Source organism: Tubulanus polymorphus, chromosome 4 (genome assembly GCF_964204645.1).
Source record: "Tubulanus polymorphus chromosome 4, tnTubPoly1.2, whole genome shotgun sequence".
Lineage (NCBI taxonomy): Eukaryota > Metazoa > Nemertea > Palaeonemertea > Tubulaniformes > Tubulanidae > Tubulanus > Tubulanus polymorphus.
In genome coordinates, this window is record NC_134028.1 from 1835320 (window position 1) to 1862846 (window position 27527).

Here is a 27527-nt window from a genome sequence, read left to right on the forward strand (position 1 = left end):
ATGCGCCATATGCAAATCTGAAATATTCGATGGAACACGGAGAAAACGTTTTAATGATAAGGGTATGTCCATGGGTATGTCTCGTGGTTTACATCAGGTTATACCACATTGCAGATAGTTGAATAAAATCGTATCTTAAGATTCTTATTCGAATGGTAGAGCCCTAGTAACGGCTTATTTTCTAATCAGAATGATGACCGAAAAGTCAGATGCTCTTGCGGTTTGAATTCGTGATCGCGGTCAGTACAAACCCTCCTTTATTGAAGCTGATTGAATAATGCGGAATGAGGAGGGCTAAATGGAATTCCGATATTTTGAAATCAAATGAAAGTTTTCTATTTCCTATTTTAGAGAACAACAGCATTCAAAGGTGTGCAGAATAAATGGCTCCAGTTGGCGGCTGCTGAAACGATTTCCAGACCAGAATTCCAACATTTATCATCGCGTGCATTTAAACCACAACCAAACCAAGTATCGTCATTTTTACTCGATTCTGGAGTTAAATCGAAATTATTTCCAAACTCGGTGGCTATTTGCAATTACGTTCCTTACAAATTGCAATCGGAATATCTACTCGAAGCGGACCCAAAATTTCAGGAATTCACGATACTTCTCGGAGATTCTCGCGAACCACCCGCTATTTCAAGCCTCAGTTTAAGCGAAACGACGCCGCTGTATAAGGGTCAAGGTTACCGTTTCGATATTGATATCTACTCGAAGAATTCTGAAGAAGCGTTCATTCATTTTCTCCACCAAATTCGTCTGCGAGATCAGTTCAAAGACGATGATGAAATTATGATGTTAATCCAGTTAGAAAACGATAAGAAAATTCAGACACAGTTTGAGCAATTGACACTTAAGTATCTCGAATTGAAAGTCGTTGCTTTTAGAGAATATTCGATTACTCTTGAGCATTCATTTCAAGATGTTTTGGCGTAAAGAAGCCTTGATCCAAAGATTGAAAATCCACAAATTTTGAGCTTTTACAAGATAAGAATTAGTTATTCTTTAATATACCTTTGGAGAAAAATGTCCCGTATTGATTGGTGCTAAAATCACTACTAATATTTGTGATTGTATAGAGTTTTACTTGTCATTTTGTCTTACTTTGATTACTATAATTTTGATACAGATGATGATATATACATGTTTTTGTTTCGTTTGATAATTTCTATTCCGTATGCTTACTAAAATGTGTTAGATAAAAGACAGCATATCTGTTATATGAATATGTCAGACAATGATCTTTTCGTTTAAGCACAGATTGAGATAATGCGGTCTATTACTTTATACTTGTCAATTATAACTCATGGCCATAATTTCTAGGGGTTATATAATTCATGAGCGATAGTTTTAAGTTATTCTGATTGACATACATAAAGAGATTTATTACTTAGGCAAACAATAGGCAGACATGTTCTTCGCTCGAACTGGTTTTGGCAGATAGCAAAATGTGATTCTTAATTAAGGTAGTACACATACAATGTGTATAGTACTTATTTTGGATTGAAACGTTCAGATATATATATATTTGAATTGACTAGTCCGAATTGGTTCCTTAAATCTTTCTCTCTAATAAGATCGCTGTATTGCCTTCGGAAACACGCGAAATGGCTGTAAATCGAGTTCTTTATAGGATTGCCAAACCCAATGATAAAGAAGACATACTGAACATCATTAGCTTCGACAACGACGATAGATTCGATCGTTTACATGAAGATATTGACCAACATTTGAACAGCGAAGGAACTGTTCTACCGTATGTCGCCTTGGTTAATAAACAGGTAAGTGATTTTACTAGTGTCAGGGTCGAGACAAAGATAAGATGTATACTTTAGATTAAAGCCCGGATTTAACTAGTTCCAAACGAACTCAAGATATGGACCCGTTTGCGGACATAATCACGCAGAAAACGATGAGAAGGCGCAACATTTTTGAGCGCCTGTGGGATATTTTCCAATTTTGATTTCGCAGGCTGTGGGGCAGGTTTAGGAATCAAATACATATAACTGAAATTTGTTGTTTATAAATAATCTATAAATCGTTCATTCTCGCCATTTATTTCGTTTGGTATTACAAATACGTATCTGCAGGGGTATGTCTTTGGGTCATAATAACACGCCCGAAACAACTGATCCGATCTATCCATTCAGTAAATGAATGATTTTTCCTAATCTTCAGGTGATAGGTTACCTAGCTTTCGTTTTGAAAGATATGGATGAATCATTTCACTACATCGCTGCGCGAACCAACAAAAAGTATCAAGGTCAAGGTATCCAAACGCGTCTGCTCTATTTTGCTACTAGTGACGCTAGGCGCCGACATCCGAGCGTTATGAGTAGAATGTCCGTGGTCACTCATACACCTTTTACAGATGAAAAATATGCCCTGGCACATGGAGAAAAGGTTTTAATGATAAGGGTAAGTCCACGAATATTCTAATCAACTCATCATCATCACCAAGTTCTACCTCATCAGTAGCAATGCATCCTGGGTAGTATACAGTATACTGCCTTTCCAATCATTTTGTATTCAAGTTTTATCATCTTTTAGCTCTGAAAGAATTTATCTATGAAAGTGAATAGTCATAACCTGGGACTGTTCGTTTCTCTTCCATTAATTTAAGTGCCGATGAATGAAAATATAGTCAGTAATTACTGGGTTCGAACCCGGGACACCCCTGTACATTCAGCATCAGGACCACTCTAACCAATCAGTAATTACTTTTGTTAAGATATCAACATTTAACCGCATGGTGCTGCCTCTATGCTCATCGTTAGTGGGATTTTCATACACTAACGTTAGTCAACTCTGGCAAGCTAGGACAGCACGTCGATTGCCAGAGTTGACTTTAGTTAGTGTATGAAAACCCCGCTAACGATGAGCATAGCGGCAGCACCGTACGGTCTGGACACCCCAGTACAACCTCTATTCAGCATCAGGACAACTCTGAATCAGTATCAGTAATTACTGGGTTCGAACCCGGGACACCCCCGTTCATTCTCTATTCAGCATCAGGATCATTCTGAATCAGTATCAGTAATTACTGGATTCGAACCCGGGATAATTACTGGTTCTCGAACCCGGGACACACCCCTGTGCATCCTCTATTCAGCATCAGGAACACTCTGAATCAGTATCAGTAATTACTGGGTTCGAACCCGGGACACCTCTGTACATCATCTATTCGGCATCAGGATCACTCTAAACCAATCAGTAATTACAATTGTTAAGATATCAACATTTTACCGTACGGTGCTGCCTTTATGCTCATCGTTAGTGGGATTTTCACACACTAACGTTAGTCAACTCTGGCAAGCTAGGGTTACGGAGTATAACTGGACAGCACGTCGATTGCCAGAGTTGACTTTAGTTAGTGTATGAAAACCCCGCTAACGATGAGCATAGCGGCAGCACCGTACGGTCTGGACACCCCAGTACAACCTCTATTCAGCATCAGGACAACTCTGAATCAGTATCAGTAATTACTAGGTTCGAACCCGGGACACCCCTGTACATCCTCTATTCAGCATCAGGAACACTCTGAATCCGGTGTTTTTATTTTCAGAGAACTACTTCATTTAAGAGTGTGGACATTAAGTCTTTACAATTGGCGGCTGCTGAAACGATTTCGAGACCAGAATTCCGACATTTATCATCGCGTGCATTTAAACCGCAACCAAACCAAGTATCGTCATTTTTACTCGATTCTGGAGTTAAATCTAAATTATTTCCAAACTCGGTGGCTATTTGCAATTACGTTCCTTACAAATTGCAATCGGAATATCTACTCGAAGCGGATCCAAAATTTCAGGAATTCACGATAGTTCTCGGAGATTCTCGCGCACCACCCGCTATTTCAAGCCTCAGTTTAAGCGAAACGACGCCGCTGTATAAGTGTCAAGGTTACCGTTTAGATATTGATATCTACTCGAAGAATTCGGAAGAAGCGTTCATTCATTTTCTCCACCAAATTCGTCTCCACAGTCGGTTTAAAGATGACGGTGAAATTCTGATGATACTCCAGTTAGAAAACGACAAAAAGATTCAGACACAATTTGAGAGAATGGCCGAGAATTATCTCAATTTAGAAGTCAAAACCACCCGCGAATATTCGATTGTACTCGAGCATTCCTTCCATCATGTTCTAGCGTGAAGAATTTTTACTTCCAATGGTAATTGGTGCTACTATAATAAACCAAAAAGTATATTGTATACACTTGCGTTTTATTTCTTTTAAGAATAAGATTAATGTTCCGTTAAGATTAAGTTCGAAAATCCTCGATATATTTTAAAATTATTAGGACTGGTCTTATAACGGATGCGTTACCTAGACAAAACTAAAACTAAACATTTTCGATGATTTATCGACGCTTAACATGTGTGGTCAGCTGCCTTTATCACCTGAAAGATGGCGCCTTACACTGCAATAATCTCGGTATCCCCTCCGTACGATACAAATCCAACCGAATCCATTACGGAGTAATGTACACTTTACAGAAAAGAAAAATCAGTATCACTGGAACTGACATGCCGTTATTCAAACTTTGAACGATTGTTGAATAGCGTATTTCATGGAACGAATCTTGGGTTAATATCAATCATAAATGGGTAATCGGAAATGGGGCCATGAATCGAGGGATATCCGGCCCGGGATGAATCGTCTCCGTGCGATCGCGGCTATGAACAAGGACTTCACCAAGAACGTTCCTGATGAGGTAGGATCGGTAATGCGACGGATATCGCTGTCGATACAACCACTTCCAGAACTGTGTCAGGCCTACGAGCAATCATCCGAGACGACTGATCGTATGGGCAGGCCCAGTTTCTGAGATCGTGGACATACGTCTACCGTACAAGCAAAGATATTTAAACGAAATTTCGATAGACCAATTAAAAGTGTATTGTGCTTTATGATACATGACCAACACGGACAAGATTAAACATATGTAAAAGATGTCAACCGAATAACATTGAATACAAAAAACTAATGAACTTATACACAAAATCCTGATATCATAGCTACGTAATTCAATTACATCAGTTAGTTAGTCATCAGTTCATCATCAATGAATATTTTTCCGTACCGTACCCGAAAAACTTCAAGCACGTTAGAACGCGTCGAGAGTTGTTAAAATTCTTTTATTTGTCAAAATATTATGTAAAATAATTTTGGACTAATCTTATATTTTACTCGTCACAGGAGATTTTTCTCTTATCGTATGTACAAACATAAACCCGTCACATACGGACTCAAACGATTCGTTTTTACGGTTCATGATTTGTTGAATTTTGACGAAATGAAAAGAAGTGCATTGATTGATTGTTTTGCATGTTTCGTATATTATTCGGTTTCAAAGAAACATCTCGCCATGACATCCGCCAAATCTATTTTTCCACGTGATTTTAATAAACGGCCAATTGCGCAGTACGAATCAATGGCGATGTATTTATATATTTGAAATAATGACGATTTCTAGTCGCCGATGTTTACACGATATATTATCATCTGCGCTCGTGTCTGGCCATACGGACAAAATAACCGATGTAAGCTTATTCCACCTACACTAAGATCGCACCTTTTGTAAACACGGGGAGGATGGATCGGGTGAAAGAGTTTAACGGATCGCTGCTATATTTAGCAACACTTCGCACGACAAAGTTCTACTTCCGTTTACAATCCTCGTTTGACGATGAGATGAAATTCATTTTGGGGGTTGACACGTTTAACCGGACTGCTTGTTCCTCGGGCTGTGTGTAATGCGTAACATCCCCCGGCATGGAAATTACGTATCTGAGCATGTTAGGATCGACTTCATTCATGATCGTATCAACAGTTCAACAATAATCACATCTTCGTTTGTCGTCTTGAATTAGTTACGGAACATACTTATAAATAAATAAGCTTTTGGTCATATGTATCAACGCCATGAAAAACGATTGAGATAAAAGTTTTTCTTTTTAGAAACAATGTTTTATTCCGTACAAGGATTTTTATTCACAAATGTACATACCGTTCAACATTAAACACACATATAATTTTCTCCTTACATGCATTATAACTGAAGGTTATATACACCTATTATACTGCGGTACCTGAAAAGTAACACTTCGAAAGTCCAAGCAACTCTCAACAAAAAACGGTCCGATTCAAATACACGTTTTTAACATAGATTCAAATCCCATGACATTATAGCAATGATTCTAGCAATCTCTCTAACGCATACTTTGTTGGAATGATTTTTAAGTGATTAGAAAATGATAAAGCCGGCCCTAGTCCAGGGTCGTGTTTTTCAAAGAAGCGTTAGATTATCCAAATCATTATACCGTACAGCAGTACAAAAATACTCGGGAGCTTCACGATCTGGTTAACAAAACAGTATTCATTAACAAATAATAATTTCACTTTTTAAGAAGGAATTCAATTGATGCCGATATTTGTATTCGGAAATTCATCGGGAAAAGCCGTTGAACATTTCATTTGAAAATATACAATTACCCAAGGCGTTATTTCTTAAGAAATCATACATACATGTTTGGAACAGAGCTTTCTGGTATATATTACACACAATATTAGAATCATGTTTAGAAATATATGTATATGTATATATAACTAGCCCTTATTTCATAGACTCGTAGAAACTACCGGGTATCTATTGCTGCAAACCTTACAGAATTTTTGAAATTCAATTCTCTAAAAGGATATAGCACAACGAAAGCAAACATTACCTTAATACCATTTTTCAATTTCAGTACAGAAATTTGACTCGAGAGAAATAATACATTACCTTTTTTGTTTTATTCACAAATTATGACTAGAAAATATGAATGAATATTTCGATTCAAGACACTGGTGAATAAAGTTTTCGATTCTAAAGTGAGTATGATGACAAAATACTTATACTTATGAATTAATACATTTAGATTCCAAAACGGATTGCGCAAGTGATCAAACATAACCAATAAGTCGAGTTACAAAGTTAAACTTAGAACATATAATCAATAGAAACTTAAACATAAGTCACGGGATATATAAAAACCCACAATATTGACGTAATGATGATTAGAAAATCTGTTTTCCAGATGTTTTGCAGGATTTCTTCACTCCATCTTCAGGTATTTATTTCAGGTATTTAAATGTTTCTGAATAAATCTCTGAAGATGGAAAGAAGAAATATTTCCTAACCATCAGGAAAATGGATTTTACATCGATACTGTGGTTTTTTTAAATATGTACTACATCATAGATTGCGATTTTGATAAGTCGAGGTGTCTGAAATATAACAGTCTTTCATTGACTTCTATACAAAACAGTGAACCTCTATATCCACTATTAACACATGAATAGCCTCTAAACGTGGAATGCGAAAGTTTTGAATTCTCTATCATCTATTTCTAATCGAACGAAAGACTTGAAGAAAGGATCCTTATACGATGTATTTATCGCATAAATACATACATCGATCAACTCTGCAGCACATGTGACACCGATTTCAAAAAAAATATAATATATATCATCACATATTCGGAAAAACACGGCCATTATTTACAATCCAGTCTTTCACAACAAAATATGGCGGCGCTGGAAAGAACTAGCAACGAACTTCATTTAGCGGAATAACGTTGAAGCAGTTCTGTATTGCAATCGTCACAAACACGAACCGGTTTAGCCGATGATGGAAGCGCCATCTTGTTGTCCGAGCACTCGTTACAGTATATTCCTCCACAATGTCGGCAATGATGCTTAAACGAATAAGAGAACATTTCTTATTCATGATACGGAATATGATATGTTTGAGTGATCACTTTGTTGTATGAAGGATGCTCTATGAAAATAGAAAGACCTAATTTATACAAAATAAGAATTGTTTTTCGGCCTCGCCCCATAAGATAATACACAACTAGCTCCAATAATAAGTGTGAGTGAACAAGCGATTCTGATGAAAATCTTATAAACAGACTGAATTCATGCAAAATAAAAACATGCAAAAAACTAACCTTTCGTCGCGCTACACTGAATGGTTTTGTACATGATTGACAATTTGTTACTTCACGATCATCAGCCCATTGGGCGTCTTGCCTCTGTAACTGAGCTTCTTTTAAATCATCCATTTTCAACTTTGATCTATAATGATTAAAGAAGAAATATCACTCTGCTGCAGATTTCAGCTTATTTTCCTCATATTTCTTGAAATTGAAAAACAAACGCGATGATGAACTCTGACAACATGAATAACATACGTACTCGCTGAGATGCGAGCCGAGTTCTGCTAGAGCTTTTTCTTGCTCTTCGCATCTCTGCTTTAAATGAAGATGGCTTCCTTTTAATTTCATATGTTCCTTAAAGACAGGGCGAACAAACATAATTAATTTCATCAATCACCGAAATTCAGGTAAAACATGCATATGTATCGCATACATGGTTCATTTCTCTGAGCTGTTGTACTTCTACATTCAATTGACTAACTATCTCTTTTTCTTGTTCCAAGCTTTTCTGCAAACTGGTTCTCCACTCGCGTTCTATTTTCATGTCAGTCTCTGCAGCCGAACTGAAAAGACATATACCCGTATTATAAATTTCCTGTATCTCCGGATAAATCTAATCCAACTTCAGAGAAGAACCGCCACAAATCCCACCGATAATTCCCTGAAATATCAAAAAGTATTCGAACATTTTTTTTCTGGATCCTCTTAACATTTTCTATAAAATGATAAACTCTCCGAATGGTAATTTTCCACCTCAAATGAAAAATCCAATACATTAAAGCATTAGCATTTTCCTCGGAGAGCTGCTTAGAGAATTACAACATTTACATAGAGATATCATAAAAACTTCTACATATAAACGTTCTTTCCGGAATAATACAGAATTTTTCAATAAAGTAAAATTTTAGACTTCTAGCAAAATATAGCCGCGGTTTGAATTGCAACTGGCACCGGAAATGATCCACTTTGCTTTGTTTGAGCATTGTTTAGTATCGAGTGAATGATTTGCGTGTGAACGCGCTCTCTTATTAGGCACGGGCCAAATTCGGCCCGAGCCTGGTGATCCGTGCCAATTTGGCCCGGGCAAAATCGTCTCCGTGTGATCGCGGCTTATATCTATTAGGCGATGGATTGAACGTACGATTTGTATAAAATCAAGGGATGATTCACGTGAAATTCCCAATTGCACAATTATGATCACCTGATCGTCGAACGCTACTTAAATTCATTCTCGATGAATTGAAAATTTCATTGCAGTTCATTCTCGCCGGTCGGATTCATTATACCGATTTGACGACGGTTACGCGACGATCTGAAGAACACTCGTGAATGATTCGAATTATCAAATCATCGCTATCGATTTGTCGGGGACCGTCGCGAGGAAAATATAGCCAACATTCCGTCAAGGATGACAATATCAGGCGGAAATCAGGGAATAGTCAGTGAATTTTGTAAAAAAAAAGCTAAAGATTATGAAAAAGTCAGGGAAATTTGTTGAGATTGCTAGATCGCGTCTAAAATCAAACAGTTTCTCTCTATGTCTTGTGAATATTTAAAACTAAAGTTACACATGCAGCCGTAACTTAGACCCATGTCGTACAAAGTCTGCGGGATCAGACTCGAATTTGATGATGATGATGATGATGATGATGATGATACAGTCCCCCGGTAAGAACATATAGTCTTGACCGTATACTCGTCATATGCGAGATATTCACTATTAATCAATTGTGTGGGGGAGTTATAATAGGAGCTACTCTCAACAACCTAACGACGAATATTGTATGAGGGGTGTGTTGAGCATATGATCAAAATCAGTAAGAACTGAAATCAGAATCAGATACTTTGAGTTAATATCAACGAACCAAGAAAATCGAAATACACCATTGCAAGATTTGAATATTCTCACCAGGCACCCAAAAACTTTTTATAGAAAATAATTGAAGCATTATTTAATGTAAATGGTTACAATTAGTATTTATGCATAAAAACCGAGATAAGTTTGAATGTAACATATTTTGTAAAGCTATTTTCATGATACATTACGAACTCTGGATTCATCATTATAAACGACAACTCTCAAATTTGAATTAACGACGATTCTGAGTTTATTATGTGCACACAAAAAACAACCAACGACCAACAAATAAATAGTGAAATAATGAAAATGTAAATAATCTTTGCCAAAAATCAAAAGAAGCTTGCTTACCGTCTGGCGTCTTTATCTGCCAACATCTGACCCAGTTTACGAGCGGTCTCCTCGGCAGCAAGCTTATCCGATTCATACTGTTTTACTCTAAACACAACATGCAAAAGAATGAAATAAAAAAACCACAGTTAACTTTGCATAAGCTTTATTTAAATGATAACATAATGATATTCAGTACATATAGTAAATATCAATAGTCGAAGACTGTTTTCAAAAGAAACAATCATCAGAAAATTAAATTCGGTGTTGATTCCAATGAAAAAACGTATGCGAATGTAGGATGACTGTGAAGATCATTAGGGCTCGAGGCCTAAACCACGGCACAGAAAGCGTTTAACAATTATGTAAGAACAAAAAGTAAGCCAAAATACACAGCCATGTGCTACAACTATCTTCATTCGTAATAACAGAACTGTAAATCAACATAATTTTTTGGTAAGCCAATTTCCATGTATCTCAATCTGAAATCTAGATATTCAAGATTTATTTTAAACCGGTATCTAGAAAGATTAAGGAGATATATGTATTCGTTTGAAAAGTGCTTCCTACAAGAATCTCAAATCAAACATTGCCTCAGAGAGGTTTTGTTTGCTGGTTTAATATCACCCATTAGGGCTATCCATTAATAGTCATTCTTCAAACCGACGCCGAATATAATGGATTCCATCAAGTTTGTGATGAGACTTAAGACATTTTATAACTGTCATTAAACAGGATATCAAATAATCAGAGAACTTCTAATAACAACGTAAATGTATACAACAGTGTACACCTGTGACTCACAGCCTTCACAAGAGACATTAAGGTCTAGTTTATGTCAGGCTAAGATGCAATGGATACCCACGCAACTAGGAAGAGAACCCAACCACGTTCACGCAACATTATTTAGGTTATTCTAAACTCAGTTCATTCCAATTAAATTGAGAACGGACCAAGTATTTTTACACCAGTGAGAAAACTGGTTCATTCATGGCCTACCGACATCAAAGAAGGCCTTGTGAACCTTCAGGCAATTCAATTTATTAAGCCATTAGTTTAAAAATAAAGAATTAAGTGATAAAACAAACCAAACAAACTGAATTAACATTTAGGAGATAAGAAAATACATTTACAAGTAATGATAATTCAGGTCAGATGGAGACTAGTTGTCTTCAAGTTGCTGATATCCCAGCCGTGTCCATCGCAACCCGACATTAGTTAGCCTTAAAAGACTTCCATTCAAGGTGCTAGTCTGACAAAAGTCCTTGTATATTTCATAACTAATCGTAGTCCAGAACTTCAGAAGATTTTGTAAAACTAACTTCAGAGGCATGTATCAAAATTCACCGCATTTCACGTATGCTTTTTGATAGACATGAATTCTCTATTATCTTCAAAACTTACTTTCCTTCCAAATTTTTCATCACAGAATCCATTTGGTTTATTTTCTCTTCCAGTTTCGTCACTAATTGTGACTTGTGTTGTAAAGAGCTATCAGTCGCCTGAAAGAATTTAGAAAAATTTATCATTCCCATCATCTCGAAAATATAGCAGAGTCTGTCCTTGTTATTCTAAGACGAGTAAATATACCAATAAAATATCGTAGAATTTTCCTGACAGTAAATGCTACAAATGGGGAACTTTTGCTGTAAACGAACATTTTTGTAAGTTTTGGGTTTGTATTGTGGTAATTATTGAGGCACAGAATGCGTGAGTAAGACAGGTGTGTGAACCAGTTACAAAAAGGTGCCAAACGGAATTTGCAATTACTAGCACGAATGACAAGTAATTAGTATACAGGTCCAACACACACCTCAATTTCACACCAGCCAGTCAACAAAATGGCTACTATCCATCAGTTTCATCAGTTAACATCAACCGATAGGTAAACAGTGGTAACAGAATACTCTACATTTGGTTGTCTTAAAATCAATTCACTCGGATTTCAGAACGGATAAAATATACATATCTATGAATATTGATATATCTTGCTCAGAAATCTCAGCAAGATTTCAGGCAAAAACAAAAAAACTGCTGTCAAATAAGAACAATGACGTGTGAGGAGGTAACGTAGAGAAATGATTGAAATAAAAGCTGCGCTAATAAATCAGTAGAGTGCGATGTCAGGTCCAGGCAACCGGTAGTCCGATTGGATAAATACCCCTTTGAGACGTTAACAAGGATTTATGAAATCCCATTGATACGTTAAAAACACACGACGGACAATGCTAAAGTGGTCAGTTTTGACGCTGCGGTTGAAGGGTGTTTGAAACTTCAAAAAAAGTTCAGAATTTATCAAATTCCTCCTGACAATCTATAAACAGATGAAGTAACTTCTTCCATACAATTAATCAAACAACCAGTAAACTATATGATAAGCCGACTGAATGGAATATTAATCCCACTTTAATTAGATAATAACTTTTCATTAACGATGAAGGTTTCATCACCGCACAAATTTACAGCGAGCGTCTTGATATGCATTTTAATTCGCAATAAAATGTGAGTAAAATTTCTTTATTCTATTACTGTTGTAATACATTACTATGTAATGAACAACTCAATTTGTAACGGCCGTAAAGACTTCAAAGTTCAGATCAAAACTTTCTTAGTCCCGTTGTTATCACCCCACCAATAGGGAAAAGTAACTTCTGGTTTGTCGAAGGGTTATGAAAAATTTCAAATCACATCCATTGAACTTGGTCTCAATCGGACTAATTGATTCAGCGACGCATTGCATTCGAAAAAACAGTGTTTATGAAAGGTGATTACGAGCTCATATTTCATCTGAAGAATCTCACAGTTTAGGTTACAGTTATAACAAGTGTTATTAGGCCCGGCTGTAGGTTGATTTAACAAGCGCTTAACGCAAAGGTCCCTTAGTCACTTAGAGAGTACAGTGGTGACAGTGTAGCGTAATTCCGTCAGAGCAATAGAAAATGATACAACCATAAATCCAATGCGGCATGAATAAACACGCCCCTAGCAAGCACACCTGATTAACTCCTTAACACGATTTTTATTCCATGCCAAAAACTAAACCGATCTATGAGTAAGACTTCTTTGCTAATGACTATTTCATATTCAGTACAGCCCTCTCTCCGACTCAAATCTCATGACTTTGTACAAATAAACCTCCGAACCTAACAATAAGCTTTTTACATCGTCAACATCTTCAACTTAGAATTCAGTGTATAGCGTTCCATAGCTTTAATCCTAGGTGTTTATTGGACGATGAGGAAGGGAAAGACAAGTTGCAGCTTGAAAGTGAAAAACTGATAGAATTTCACTAACTCTTCACATAACTATAATAACTTGTATAACTATCGGATGAACTGTTTGAAACAGAGATTTCTTTTAAAGTTCAGCTGAAAATCTTTCTTGGAAATAGAAGTACAGGATGTTCACGGATAATCTGATACCGATCCTATCAGACCACACATATATCTCTGCCTGCGGATGGGTAACACTGTGAGGTTTAAACACTGACCCCACCAGCGCGAATATGACAGGCCCACCTGCGACGGATTATCAGTGCCCACTCTTATACCCCGATATGAGTATGACACCCATAAAACACCTGTTGGCAATGATCGAATATTTATCACATATCAGAAAAAGGGCTTGAATATCTATCCCCTAAAAATGTCGAAATACCGTTGTCAGACTATTCCAAGCCCATATACCAGACTGTCAAATCAGGGCCCACGAACCAAAATAAACTCAACCTAATCTTGACTGATGAACCATCACTCTAGCCACAAAATAATAGTGATCTCAAGTTGATGAGAGGATTAAGTGTAAAAAAAACTTAGGAGTAACTTCTTCTAGAAAACCTACACTACTCAAGAGATCTATGTGTTTTAGTATCCGTTAGATTTAGTTAGAAATTGAGAAAGTTGGTAGCAATGAACCTGAATCAGACCTGAATCAGGTTGATGGTAAAGTCCTGCTCGATTTAAAATCGATGTTACAAAAACTGCCTAAAAACACATTGGAAGACGAAATATTAATGTCTGGTTGTTCATTGTCGAACGTTGTAGATGATTTCTGGACTATTCTTGAATGTGAAAATTGTTACCGCGTTGATTGTTCCGACTGAGTCGACGTAATACACACACCCACTCGCAGTAACAAACGGGGAAATCAACGACAGACCCGTGAGACTCGCGAATTGACTGAGAAATCAAGCTCTAACGTACCGGGCTACGCAACAAACCTTATGATTGAGTCCGATCAACTGTATTCATTCTAATACCATTCATAACACCAAATACAGAGACTTGGAAATAATACTTCAATGAACCAGCATCTTAATCTTACTGATGACTACTTACAACTGTAACCTCTAAAGTCTAGTTTTTATGAAACCTAGAGACATAGTACTTAACTACTTTTATTTAAGAGATTTTGCTAGTATATAGCAGCTTCATCTACTCTATATCAGCAGCGAAACCTCAAAAATAAAACAAAACCAATAAAATACGATCGACTTCTCTGTTTTACTGATTCGTCTACAACTAGTCTCAAGACTCGCGCAAAAATTACTTAAGGTTAGAAATGAGGATAAACTTTCAGTGACTGGACCAAACTCTATAAACAAGATTTAGAGAATGACATAAGTGAACCACTTAGTCAGTTGTATAACCTGGTGACCGGCATTTATTACATAAATACGAAAACCTCTACTTAAACCTGACATGTACATAACTGAATATCAAATGAAGTTCGTTTGAAATATTAATTGGTTTCTTCCCTTTCAACTGCAATATGAATTGGCACTTCAATAAGACTAATAGATGTAGACATTTGCGTAAAATTAAACCTTATTTGGTTCTGGTAAATTATATCAGCTATTGAACAGTTTGCAGATTTACATCAAAAACCGATCACAGAAAACACTTCGAGACATCTTCGTCGTTTCAGAAAAAAATCATTTTTAGAAATGAAAATAAATTTGACCATGAATTTATCTGTGGCTTCTCTTAAACACTTCTCTGATGATTATCAAAACGATGACCATTTACCGCAACATGAAAAGCATCGGTTAATGTAAATGGAAGCAATGATGTCGACGGTTCATGTGACGTAACGCTCGAGACTAACCAACCAGTCACAGGCTAGATCTTAATCACCCACCCACCCCGACCAAACATATATAATCACTTTAACTATTCTACGGTCTTTCACTCTGTCACTGTCGATGCACTTTGCTTCTCTCACTTCCAACAACAGGATCTAACTACAATCGCAGGTAGGAACAACAGATAAGTCTATTTTTATAGAGATCTTACTAATAGTTCTTTGGTTTTGATAACAGTTACTGCAATATCATCGTATCAAGAAGATGAAATTTCTTCGTTTTTTTTTTCAACGGGGAAGCATTCTATACAGTAAATAAAAAGCTACCTGGTAATCATCTTTTCAAATTTTTCTATGCATATTTATAATAAACTTTTGATGGCAAATATATTTTGCATTGGCAAAGATGAAATTATTTCAATAAAATACTGAAATCTCAGACGCTAATTTTGGTCCTAACAGACAACATTTATAAACTTTTGGTCTCATAAATTTACTGAAAAAGTTCAAGATAAGTTGTTTCTACACAGTGGATCTTATTCACATCAGGGGACAGTTGCGCAGTCGTGACTTAAGTCCAAAAGTGGTCTTAAATCTTAAGACTGGTCATAACTTGTTAGATTGGCTATAGAACTAAGTTGGTCTTAGACTGGTCTTAAGTATAAGCCATGACTATGCAACCGGCCCCTGAATAATAAATACGTTCAATTACAAATTTACTGAAAAAACCAACATGAAAATGAGCTTCTTTTCAATAACTGTCGGACCGGACGAGGAGCATTTCATCGCATTAGTTTCAAATAAGCTTGAAATGATAAACAAACAGCAGTGACAATATCGACCAATATTCGTGGACATAAAACGTTCATTTCTACCGTTGTTTGAAGTTATTCCATCGGGTATTTTCGATGTATTTGCTGTAAAAATGCGATAACTCGAACGCCGGTCATTAGAGAGGATTATTATTTTAGACGGCAATCTACAAAGGTTTAAGCTATAAAAATCATTTTGAATTTCATCCATTCGTTGTTGGGTCAAATACAATTTTAGGAAGTAATAGTTGACTAAAACAGATCATAATGAATAAAGTTTAATTTGTCCATGAAACCAGCACCTGGTCGTGGGTTAAAATAAGGCAGTAATTCTAATCATCAAACAACAACAGAACTGACTCCAGTGCAAGGATTCTATCATCATAACCATCGATAAAACACTATATTCGTGTTGTGACGATAATATGTAGAGAATCACACAATAATAACGAGAAATAAGTCCAAAAATGTTTCCTTGATCTCGTAGTTTATTCAATGTTTCTAATAGAAATCTTCAGGAATAAGGTTAGTATTCCTGAAGGAAACATTTTCAAACTTATAATCATATCTACAAAAAGATCACTAAACTTCTTTCATTAGATGAAAATTTAGATGAAAAAGTCGAGTAAAATCTCAAAATCAATTATTTAACCGCTTTCTTAAATTGCAGCCTCACTATGATTTACCGATTGTTAATGCTCGGCGTCGCCATTGTTGCCATATTTAACGAAGCAGTCGACGCGCAAGGTTTCCACTTCAGTCGCGGAGACTGGAGGCCATCCGGTAAACGATCGGTGGTCGGTTTCCCGGACGATGTCAGCTCAACGGCGACTGGAGCCAACAAACTCGGATTACTGGAAGCATTAATTAACGGTGATACAAAATCGGGACAATGTATCATAAACAAAGATGCAGCACAAATTATGCTCAACATGATCGAAGTAAGTTGAATTCTTGGTTCGAGATCAATTTAAAAGACTATTCAATAAGAACAGGTTAAACCTGATATCTCTAATTTTAGTAGTTTTCACAAAAAATGAGGATAATTTTACTTTAAAAAAATAATTAGTTGTTTCATTGATAGCGAACAAGAAGTCATTATGATTTTGATATTTTTAATAGTTGAGGTCTTAAAAGAGTAGAAACTAGTCTCAAATAGTTGTTGTAGTTGAAGTATGTCAAAGATGGTGATTTAAAATATAGGAAAAATGAAAATTTCAAAGATCCTTTTTTCATATCGAGTAGAGTATGAAGAAAAAATCATTACAAAATATCATTACACTTTATAAAGTTTATCTACTCAAAATAATTTTAGTAAATGAAAATAGATTCATCTCATAAATGACATCACTCTGATTGCGCGCAATAGTTTTTGAAAAGTCTAACCGAAGGCTATCGGACCAGAATATGACTGTGATTAAGAGACAAACAGAAAAGCAGGTGTATGTAATGTTTGGATAAAGGGCAGACTGACATTTACGCGGCGGGGCAACCACTGCGATATTAGCGCAAGAAAAGACGATATTGTTCGTAAAAAAGGATAAGAAATTCCACAAAAATTCGTGGATGTTCTTTTAATTACGTCATCACAAAATTCATGTGAAATGGATACGGCATATATCTCATGAATATTATATATTTGGTATACATACATATGAATACCAAATATATGAAATTTCAGAAATGCTAATTTTCTTGCTTTCAGATATTCAAATATATATAAATATGTTCTCAATTTTCTGAAATGAAACCTAAAATATTCATAAAAATCTATGCATATCATTTGAAAGTATATATCCGAATTTGTTAATTTAAGACCTCATCTAAAAATCCGTCGATTAAAATAAGATTTTTTCATTTCATGTTTTTAAGGAGGAATTAAGTCATAGACACCACATATGTAAATCAGATGCAATCATAATCGCCATGCTCAACAAGGTAATTATTCAGAAGTCACCCAGCAGAATCTGCTGGTTTCAATAGTTGTCAAATTAGGATCTGAGTTTATCGAATGGAAATTAAACCTATTTCAAATCATCAAAAATGATGGATTAATTTGTTCTAGATATTCTTGTCTGTCTCGTAGATGAATTTAGTCGGAGGGATCGATTGCCCTCGGCCGAAACCAATTATCATTAAGAAAAATGTTTATTCGTTTATCTTTTTTAGATCAAGGCAGAGAGCTAGAATAAAAATAGCGACATGACGGAGGTGCTGAACCGAATCAGTCAAACAAATACTGCATTATTCGTACTGTACACCGATAGGATGAAGAAACCCAGTAGATTTATTCGCTTTACTTTATTTCGTTTATGAAACATTGACCGGCGATATTAACTATGAAACACTTTGCGTATTATTTTCGATTGTTCGTCAAACAGTGATTGGACGCGGCCTACTTGAATATGACTTTCAAATTTCGTGCTCGGCGAATGAATGAGATACGATGAGAAGTGATTTCGTTCTCAGATTCCTCTCTTAAAACTAAACTGTATGTATCCGGTGAACAGAAGACAATTGACATTCGAGTTGTTTAAGCGGAACTCAAGGAGAAATCGATGCTTTAAAATGTTCCGTAAGCATTTGCGTTGTTTTTGTGGGGTTTAACTTCACGTTTAATATTCAATTTATGTAGTTTTTACGCTTAATGAAACAAACTCGATTGTACTGAAATATTCTAACTCTCAGAAAACGCGAGGTAAAATTTCAGAAAAACTTCATTTTAGCCAGAGTTATTTTGCAAGCTACACGTAGCTAGACGGACAGATTTCAAAAAGAGAATTTCCCGACTACATTTTCATATTGTTGCTGAATCATCTTCGCAACTTAAAGAAATGTTAACATTTTTGAGCGCAGTAAATTATCGTTGAAAATAACTCTGTTCTATGATTACGGTGTTACAGGGTTTTATTGATCCAGTAATCGATCAAACTGTCTTTAAATGTTTTAAATTTTACACTCATCTCATCAAAATGTAATAAATATTTTAAAAAATCATACCTAGTTTTTCGAATTTTTGCAGAAGTTTTTGTTTGAAGTCAGTCCTCAGTTGAAATAAAAAAGAATATTTCCACTAATGTATCACAAAAATGACCTCATTTATAAATCATTTGTGACTCATACAATGTAGGAGTTAGCAGGTAATTGAAGGATATGAAACGATAAAAGAAATGCAGGGTTATCGGTATTTGAAGTGAATTAATTACACGGTAAGGAGGTTGAGGCATTCTCTGACAAGTACCGGTATATTAGAATAATACTGAATCCCAGAAATGAAATATATAACATAAATGCTATAAAATCAGATTTTTTGTTTGTTTGCTTACAATTTCTGCAAGTCTGTGAATAGCAAAATTTCAAAAAGGAATTTCTATGGCTTTTTACTTATAAGGTTTTAAACGAGTCCGTTGAAATAATTCACGTGCAGCCTATGGATTTGATTTTACCTTTTTGTCATGATCGAACGCAGTGACAGTTGAGTATACATTTCAAAATAACGACTCAATAAACTTTATGAAACAAATAACTGAAATACTAAACAGCGAAAAGCAAAACCCTCACAATATATTCCCAGTACACTGAAGAGTAAAACAGTATTCATTAATATAAATACAGAGACGGTAATTCTACTTATTGAATAGAAGTCAATGTTAGTTCAATGAAGCAGATAAATTCGAGCCTGATTGCTGTAGACTTTTTCTTGTTTATGATAATACAACGCAAAGCAGAAAATGTAAATCGGTCCAGAGTTCCACGAATATACCTGCAACTATTCAAATTTACACCAGGAATGTAAGACAGAAAGAACTAAGGCAAAACGATGCATACAATTTTTCAAACAGAGACAATTCATGGCTACGAGTAACAATATTTTTGTTGTATGCGTAATGCTCGCGCACCTAACGACCTCCCTGAGGCCTTGTGGATTATTTCTAGCATAATCCCAGTCAAAGATTCTGTTGATGACAACCGAGCTAATAGCAGATATTTCCACAGATTAATCCAGAGTTTTTATATTTCGAAACAAACAATTGACAGCTCCATGTTATAAATTGAATACACTTTTCAGACTTGGCAAAATACTGCAAACATCATTACAAAAAAGATTTTATACTACTTCAGAAACTGAAAACTAGACCTACAGTTGATAGCGGAATGAAGATTTTTAAGATTCCATGTACGGACCGAGTTAATTTCCATCGCATCTTTTGAGTCCACCATGAAATGCTGCGCACTGACATTTCTAAAAGCCGGCAAATGATGCAAGAACACTTACGTTCCATCTTCTACAATTTTTGCTTATGAAACTCCCACTAAAGTAGGACGGAATCTATACCGAGAAAGGTCATTTGAAAATAAAAATATTCCAGCAGACAATGCCATTATCCACGAAAGCGAAAAGGTGTTTAGAATTCAGAATGCACAATACAGCCAAACGGTCGAGAAATTGAAAAGAAATTCGAAAGGCTGGCTACATTGTGAACCGACCAGGAGAAGAAACATGATCTAGATATCACATAGGCTATATCGCAAAACAAAATCAGCGTGGCTGAAGACTGAAGCAGTCTGAACCCAATTCAACCAATAACACCATTTATTATTCTTCGACAATAAAGATATATAACTATTAATAATACATAGCTATATCGAATGTATGACTAATAATATCACCTAGCGCAGAAACTGTGGTCAGTATCATTCGAGATTTTGTAAACACCATTAAAACTAATAGAACAGGAGGCCAGTGGGACTTATCACAGAACAGGAGGCCAGTGGGACTTATTATATATCAATTAGAGAGCGACGAATTTGAATCGAAATATGTATCGTAAACCAGTATGTTTCAGTTCTTTCGAGATTTGTCGAGATACAATTGATGAATTCCGAGATGAAAGATCAAATACAACTGCTCCATCTATACACAATTCAGTGAAGTAATGTTCGTAGTAGTCCGATGTAAGCCGGAGATCTTACGTGTTTCCTACCTGTAGCTTGTTATACATTTCGAGATTAATAGTTTTAATCTCTTCTAATTGTTGCCGTAGCGACACAACGGTGTCTTGTTTTTCGTGGATGTCTTTCTCGAGCAGACGTAAAGCCATTTCGACTTCTTGTTTCATTCCTATCTGTAGTTCTAACTCTTTTTCTATATCCTACAACAATAATCCATCAAATCATTACATTTTTAACAACTCATCGCATATAAGTTCATTATAGTCTTATTATGCTCAACGATCAATCCTTTGGTTCAAAAGTCTCAAAACTAGCAGTCTCATTCTTGCAATTCTACCAATACCCCTGATACAAATTTTGATTTGACGCTGATTTCCTCATAGTTTTTACGGCTGTATCACTTGAAATCGCAATATCCACGATGTATTAACAGATGAAACAATTATAATTGAACTGAAACATTTATGGAAAGTACATTTTAGACTGAATAAGGGTGGTAGTAACCACCTGGAATATTTCAACTTCGAATGAACGTTTTTAGTTAAATTACAATAGTGGGATAAGGAGAGTAATGAGATATGTGGGTTAACTTACCACGCGTAAATGCGCTTCATCGTTCAGTTTTTTCTGTGCCTCAGCGTACATACTGTCTAAACCAGCACGAGATGTCTGATACGTATCACGTTCTACTTCTAAATCCTGTTTTGCTACCTTTAATAAAACGAGTAATAAATACGATAATAATTTGCGACCAACAACTTCCAAATAACTTAATTCAGTTTTGAAATTTTTTTCAGATTTGCGATCATTTCATTCTAACTGATCCAACAAACACTCAATGCCCATCATTAAGATCGGTCTCAATGCCCATCATTAAGATCGGTAAGGCGCAAAGTTGCAGAACAGTGGCTACTCGCTGAAAGCTCATGATGATGATGATGATGATGATGATGATGATGATGATAAAATGTTCATCTGTACGCACCTCAAGTTTACGTTCTTGATCGTGATATAACTGATTTTGTCGTTCCTTCAATTGAATGTTCTCTTCTTGTAATGTTAATATGCTGTTTTTGGAAATTGCGAGATCTTCTTTCATTAAAGCATTCGTCGTTTGCAGCGTTTCCAGTTTTTGTTGCAGATTTGTAACCGTCGCGCTAGAAAATAACCAGAAATTCTCGATCATTTCAATCATACTCAATCAAAAGGATTTTGAGATTCAACGAATTGCTCATTAAATCATTCTTTAAACGCTTACTTTAAATGCCTGTTTAATTCTTCTAAATAGTTTTTCTGGTCTAAAATCGCCGCCATCTTGGCATTTCCTTCAACGCAACTGGAAGAAACATTTCAAATTCAAGAAAATAAATATTTCGGGAAACGGTTTCTCGTTGAAAATTCTTGCGTAAAGAATACTCACTTTTCTTCCTCCGGACTACGCATATCCGTTAAATTACTGTCTTTCAAATATAAACTAAAATCTATCACACCCATCTAGAGAAAAAGAAAACAAGTTGAGACAAGTTACAGCCTAAGTTATCTCCCTAATTTAATTCAATATAGTTCAGCGTATAGATGTACGATGCTTACTGGTTGTTCCAAATCATCCTCTTTATCTTTGATACATATATTACAGTCTATCACATTCAAACCAACTAACAAGCCACCGATCACCATTCCTTCTTCTTCCAGCATTATAGCACCAGGTTCATAGAACTCGCTGAAAAATGTAACCGAAAAATTTAGTTCTTCCACGTATTTCGCAAAAGCCAACGTTGATTCCAACAAGTTGAATTCAGGAAAAAATCCTGTGAAAATCTATGAAAAACTTCAGTTTAAATTGCATCGAGCAGTCTTACTAATTCACTTACTATAACAGGGTTTCTTTTCTATCAATCAAAAGTCGAAAATAGTCAGCCAATTTCTTCTGCATCAGAGCTAACCTAACCCATGCGCGTGCACGACCAAGAGCCGTCCTAAAAGAGTAACAATAACAACATACATAACCATACATAATCTATCTAAAACTTGTTTTAAGCTACATATGTTTCATTCGTTATGAAAACTGATTGTGATGACGCAATTTAAAGATCTTTAAGTTACGTAGCTAATATATCGATAACAATAGCTTACTTTAGATTTGGCATATCTCTGACACTGGTTGTAATCTCTTGAGCTTCGGGGACTAATTTTTCAATCTGCTCCAGAACGCACCAAAACTCCTTCTTATCGCGGAGAATGCCCTTCTTAGCTGGAAAAGCCCAAACAAATTATAAATTGGAATTCATCCTCCGTGACCCAAAAGATAAAACTTGGTACTGGAATGCGAATAAAATTTCCAAAAATTTCACCAATTTCTATAATTTGCCCCTTTCTTCTACTATTTTTTTTCGCAGAAATTTCATCACTCCTAAAACTCAAGTGCATACTTACGTTTTAACCTGTGTATAAGAACATGTTCTAGAACGACGAAGAACTGTTGAAGAGGTACGTGGTCATCATCTAACATACGTCCATGAGATAACGAGGAATCAATTAACTCCTTTATAATTAGTTTTGTCATGTTCAGCAAATTTGCTCGTTCTATCGTTATAGGATCACGTCCTGAAAATAGAGCAGTTTGAAATTATTTTTTTTGGTCTTTTTCTGTGAGTCTAAGAATGAATGCAGAAGGAAATATAGAATGCACTTTAAATGGACACAAACGAGTACAGCTGAATAATGGGATCGATTGTCAAAATAAAAGGACTTTTACTCGACTATTACAGCTTCCAGTGCATTTATTCAACCGATGAAAAAAACCTACTCCAAATAAGGCTACGAGTGCAGTTGATTGTTGACATACTAAATATGACAGCATCGCGCGAGCTTAGGCTGAGAAATACTGTATCTTAAAAACAATAGCTACAACTAAAAATACGACAAAATTGACGTAATACACACCATCCTCAGGGGTAGGTGGAGGGGGTAGGTCTAACTGCACGTCAGTAAGTTCCCTTAGACACAACCATTCCCCATCAACCGATACACGGAAATTACACAGGTAGATAGTCTCCTCCGCCATATTGGCTGAGCTAGCTGTAGCTCTACTGATACACTGCTGTATTACTGCACCAGCATCAGCATAATCTATGAGTTCACTCCCAATCAATATTGTCTGCTACTGGACGTATACGAGTTGATACCGGGGAAAATCTAGCTGCAGAAATTCTTCGCAAGCATCAATTCAAACATTCTTTTCTTTATTTGCTATGAAATGTGTTATTCAATGCTTTAATATCTCGATTACTGCGCGGCACTAATAACAGTAATCTTCTACGGTATTTCAGGAATTATATACATAACGCGTACATTCACGAGAACGAACACGTTCAGTTCAAATCATTAGATCGATCGTTTATCTCAATCTATTCGGCTTAAAAACTAACGACTGAAAAACTAAAATCGAAATTCATTTCAATCTAGCTAATTATAAATATTGTCAATTGTTTTAACGGAAGCAATAGTTCGATACAAATAGTGCAATCAGTTGTTCAGAGTTAAGAATAACTAGTTCGTTCATAACTGATATATCTGGTAGGCCTAAGTGCATATTTTCTCTAAATACACTCCCCAGGTTAAGACAACCAAAAAATAACTACTACATTTACTTTTATCAGTTATTGGTAATGCCAATTGTATCTATTCAAAAACATTCGATCTTTTTATCAGTTGAGCACTGCATAAGAGGAGAAAATAAACTCTGCCCTTTAAGACCGAAAAAATGTTTCTAATCACAACCCGTTAGCATTAATGAGGGCAAGAGGTATTTATTTCAAAGGAGCTAAAAAAGTTAAAACAAATTCATCTCTTGCACAAGCGCCTTTAACCTGCAGGAGGTGTCTTTTTAACTTTAGTTGCTATCTATTAACTCACTGTATAATCAGCAGCCACCGGTTACTGGTACTAATCCGGACAGATATCAACACAAGAAAATCATACACTCATAATCTGTCTAGATATTCCAGTAATTAATAACAAGACAACTCACAATATGGGAATAAAATGACCTCATTTGCAGCGCAGGGTGTTACATTCAATGTTAAAGTATCATTCGTTGAAAAAAAAAGAGACAATAGGCTTGTTTATGATAAAAACATTGACAATTTCTAGGCGCTATGTTTGACCGAGAACAAGGAGGGATGATCGCACACCTGTAGCCTACTCACAAAAATAGATAATCATTATCAATACACAGTTCGTTCTAGGATTATGAGGAATTGTACACAAAGTCCAGGCCCATTACAAAACAGCCACTGCAGTTTTAGGCTACAAACGATGCTAGTTACGTTGTCTACCATCGAAAAAACAACCACTTCATAAGAGGTTTGACTAAGACCAAGGAGGGATGATTTTACACCGGCACCCTCTCGACCCAGTTCGTTTCAAACTTTATGGTGAACTCAGTGTTTTCAATAATAGCCAGGTCCTAGACCCGTCTGTTGTTTGTTAAGGACCCGCCTGTTTTTTCAAACCAGCCTTCGTTTCAGGGACTGTGACGTATTCTCATTGAAAACACTGGAACTGAACATAGATTAAGTTAAGTACACCCGGTGAGCCTCAACCACAGTGACTGCAGTTTTAAGCCACATTTCTGCTATGAGCGATGGATTGTATATCCCTTTGAGACGCCTAAGCCAAACCAATGGATACAGAAAATCACATGACGAATGTAGTCGATTACAGTATATCAATATAAACAATGAAGTAATTAGGAAATATTGTATGTAGTATGTAGGTCACTTACGTATCCTTTTCGGGTGAGGTTTCCGCTGTGGCGATAAAAGGTCAGCTTGTTTTTTAGATGCATACACCGGAGCTGGCCACTCATCTTGCGTCTGGGATACAGCAGGAGTATTTGCAGCACAGGGATTAGGGTTGTCAGTTGAATTGTTTGTAATTTCTAGTTGAACGTCGTTTTCCCTGGAGGCGGCCATGATGTTTACGGAAGTATAATCAACGGAATTAGGTCAATTCATGCGATTTTAATTGAATTGATTAGTCCACAACCTTGAGATATTTTACGATTTCCGCTAGACTGGTTGCCTGTCCCATTATTGAAGATATAGACCGGTAACCAGTCTATATTTACAAGAACCTGTTTAGACGGGTTACTTGTCCAGACCGGTAACCAGTCTAGGCTCTGTTAGATTCAATTCAATTCAATACTTTATTACAACTTAAAAGTTTTACAGTAAAACATACAAGTATATAATGCAATAAAGGAGAAAAAGGACAATTAATTTTACAGAGTAGAAAATTACAATTTAAAATAGACAGGATAACACATTTGCGGAACAAGCATGATAGATATAGAAGTTAGATCAAACCGTTCAGTGCTGCCTCAATGAATAACGATAGCGGAATTCCTGCGAACTAAAATAGTAGCACTACCAAGTTCAAGTTTAAACGTTGACAAAACTTCCAATTTTTTTCCCTGTCGCCCTCTTCCTATAACAGAAATAGAAATACCCCGATATAGATTTACTCTTAAAACTATCAACACAGTGCTTCATTATGGACTTTCGCTTTAGCGAAGTATAAGCCCATCCGATTATAAAAAGCTTACCACCAACGATTAGGTAACTAACTAGGGAAAACACCGACACTACCATCTCGTGATAGATCATCATTCATACGGTTATCGCAGATTTTCATTTTAAAAAAACTTCTTGATTCAATTAGGGAAGTGTATAATGAGACACTTCCCTGATTCAATTGAGGCCGGGAGACAGGCTTTTTTAATTACTGGAGAACGAATCCTCCGAAATTCTGCCATAAACTTCATGCTTGCCACTCAATTTGAAAAAAAAAACACATTTTCTCTTTAATTTTGATACCGGTAGAAGCCCCTAGGTGACATACAAGATAATTCTTTCACAATTTCGACTTCAGCTATGTCGAAGTCGAAATTGTGAAATCTCGTCTTGGGGCTTCGTACTGGATTAGACGGAACATCATCGTGTAAATTTAGGAAAGTCCATATTAAGAATTTCGTTTCTTGTTTATACTATTCTCTTCATAGACTTTGAAGCAACTTTCTAAATAGAAAATGATTCTCAATTTTTCTTGCACATTTTTTATTTTGGTTAAATAGATGAGAATTAAATCGTCTGAAAACAGAAGTCTGTACATACGTAATTTCTATGGTTTGAAATTAGCACTATAGGGTAGACTACCCTATTAACAAAGTCTATCATGGGCGCAATTCACGTAAAAAGTGCTACTTTTTCTGCACGATAAGTGATTTTGCTCACGACTACAAACCATAATACATATCAGCATATTCATGCAATAGACATCCAATTTGACAGGATACATTCCCGTTATTTTGGGAGAAATTCGAGCTCCATCATTTCTCTTTTTAACGATAGTAAGACTCCAAAATAAACAGACTAATAAACAGACAAAAACGAACAGTAGTTTTTTGAATTCTTAGCGGCGTTATATTTCATAATTACACAAAA

The 27527-nt window shown here is 35.9% G+C and overlaps 2 protein-coding genes across 2 annotated transcripts; one reads left to right on the forward strand and one right to left on the reverse strand.

The window, feature by feature from the left end:
- Positions 1–5982: 5982 nt before the first annotated feature.
- On the reverse strand, positions 5983–24118 carry LOC141903751 (RUN and FYVE domain-containing protein 2-like). Its single transcript, XM_074792028.1, has 16 exons — positions 23965–24118; positions 23455–23625; positions 23155–23272; positions 22893–22997; positions 22612–22741; positions 22442–22515; positions 22280–22357; positions 22007–22178; positions 21616–21732; positions 21054–21221; positions 11579–11676; positions 10196–10282; positions 8420–8549; positions 8246–8340; positions 7999–8125; positions 5983–7743 (listed from the first exon to the last, which is right to left on the reverse strand). Exons 1-16 carry the CDS (start codon positions 24083–24085, stop codon positions 7606–7608), a joined length of 1929 nt encoding a protein of 642 aa, XP_074648129.1. The 5' UTR covers positions 24086–24118; the 3' UTR covers positions 5983–7605.
- LOC141903240 (uncharacterized) lies at positions 16746–18255 on the forward strand. Its single transcript, XM_074791323.1, has 3 exons — positions 16746–17009; positions 17941–18006; positions 18238–18255. The coding sequence occupies exons 1-3, from the start codon at positions 16746–16748 to the stop codon at positions 18253–18255; spliced, it is 348 nt and encodes a 115-aa protein (XP_074647424.1).
- Positions 24119–27527: the final 3409 nt, after the last annotated feature.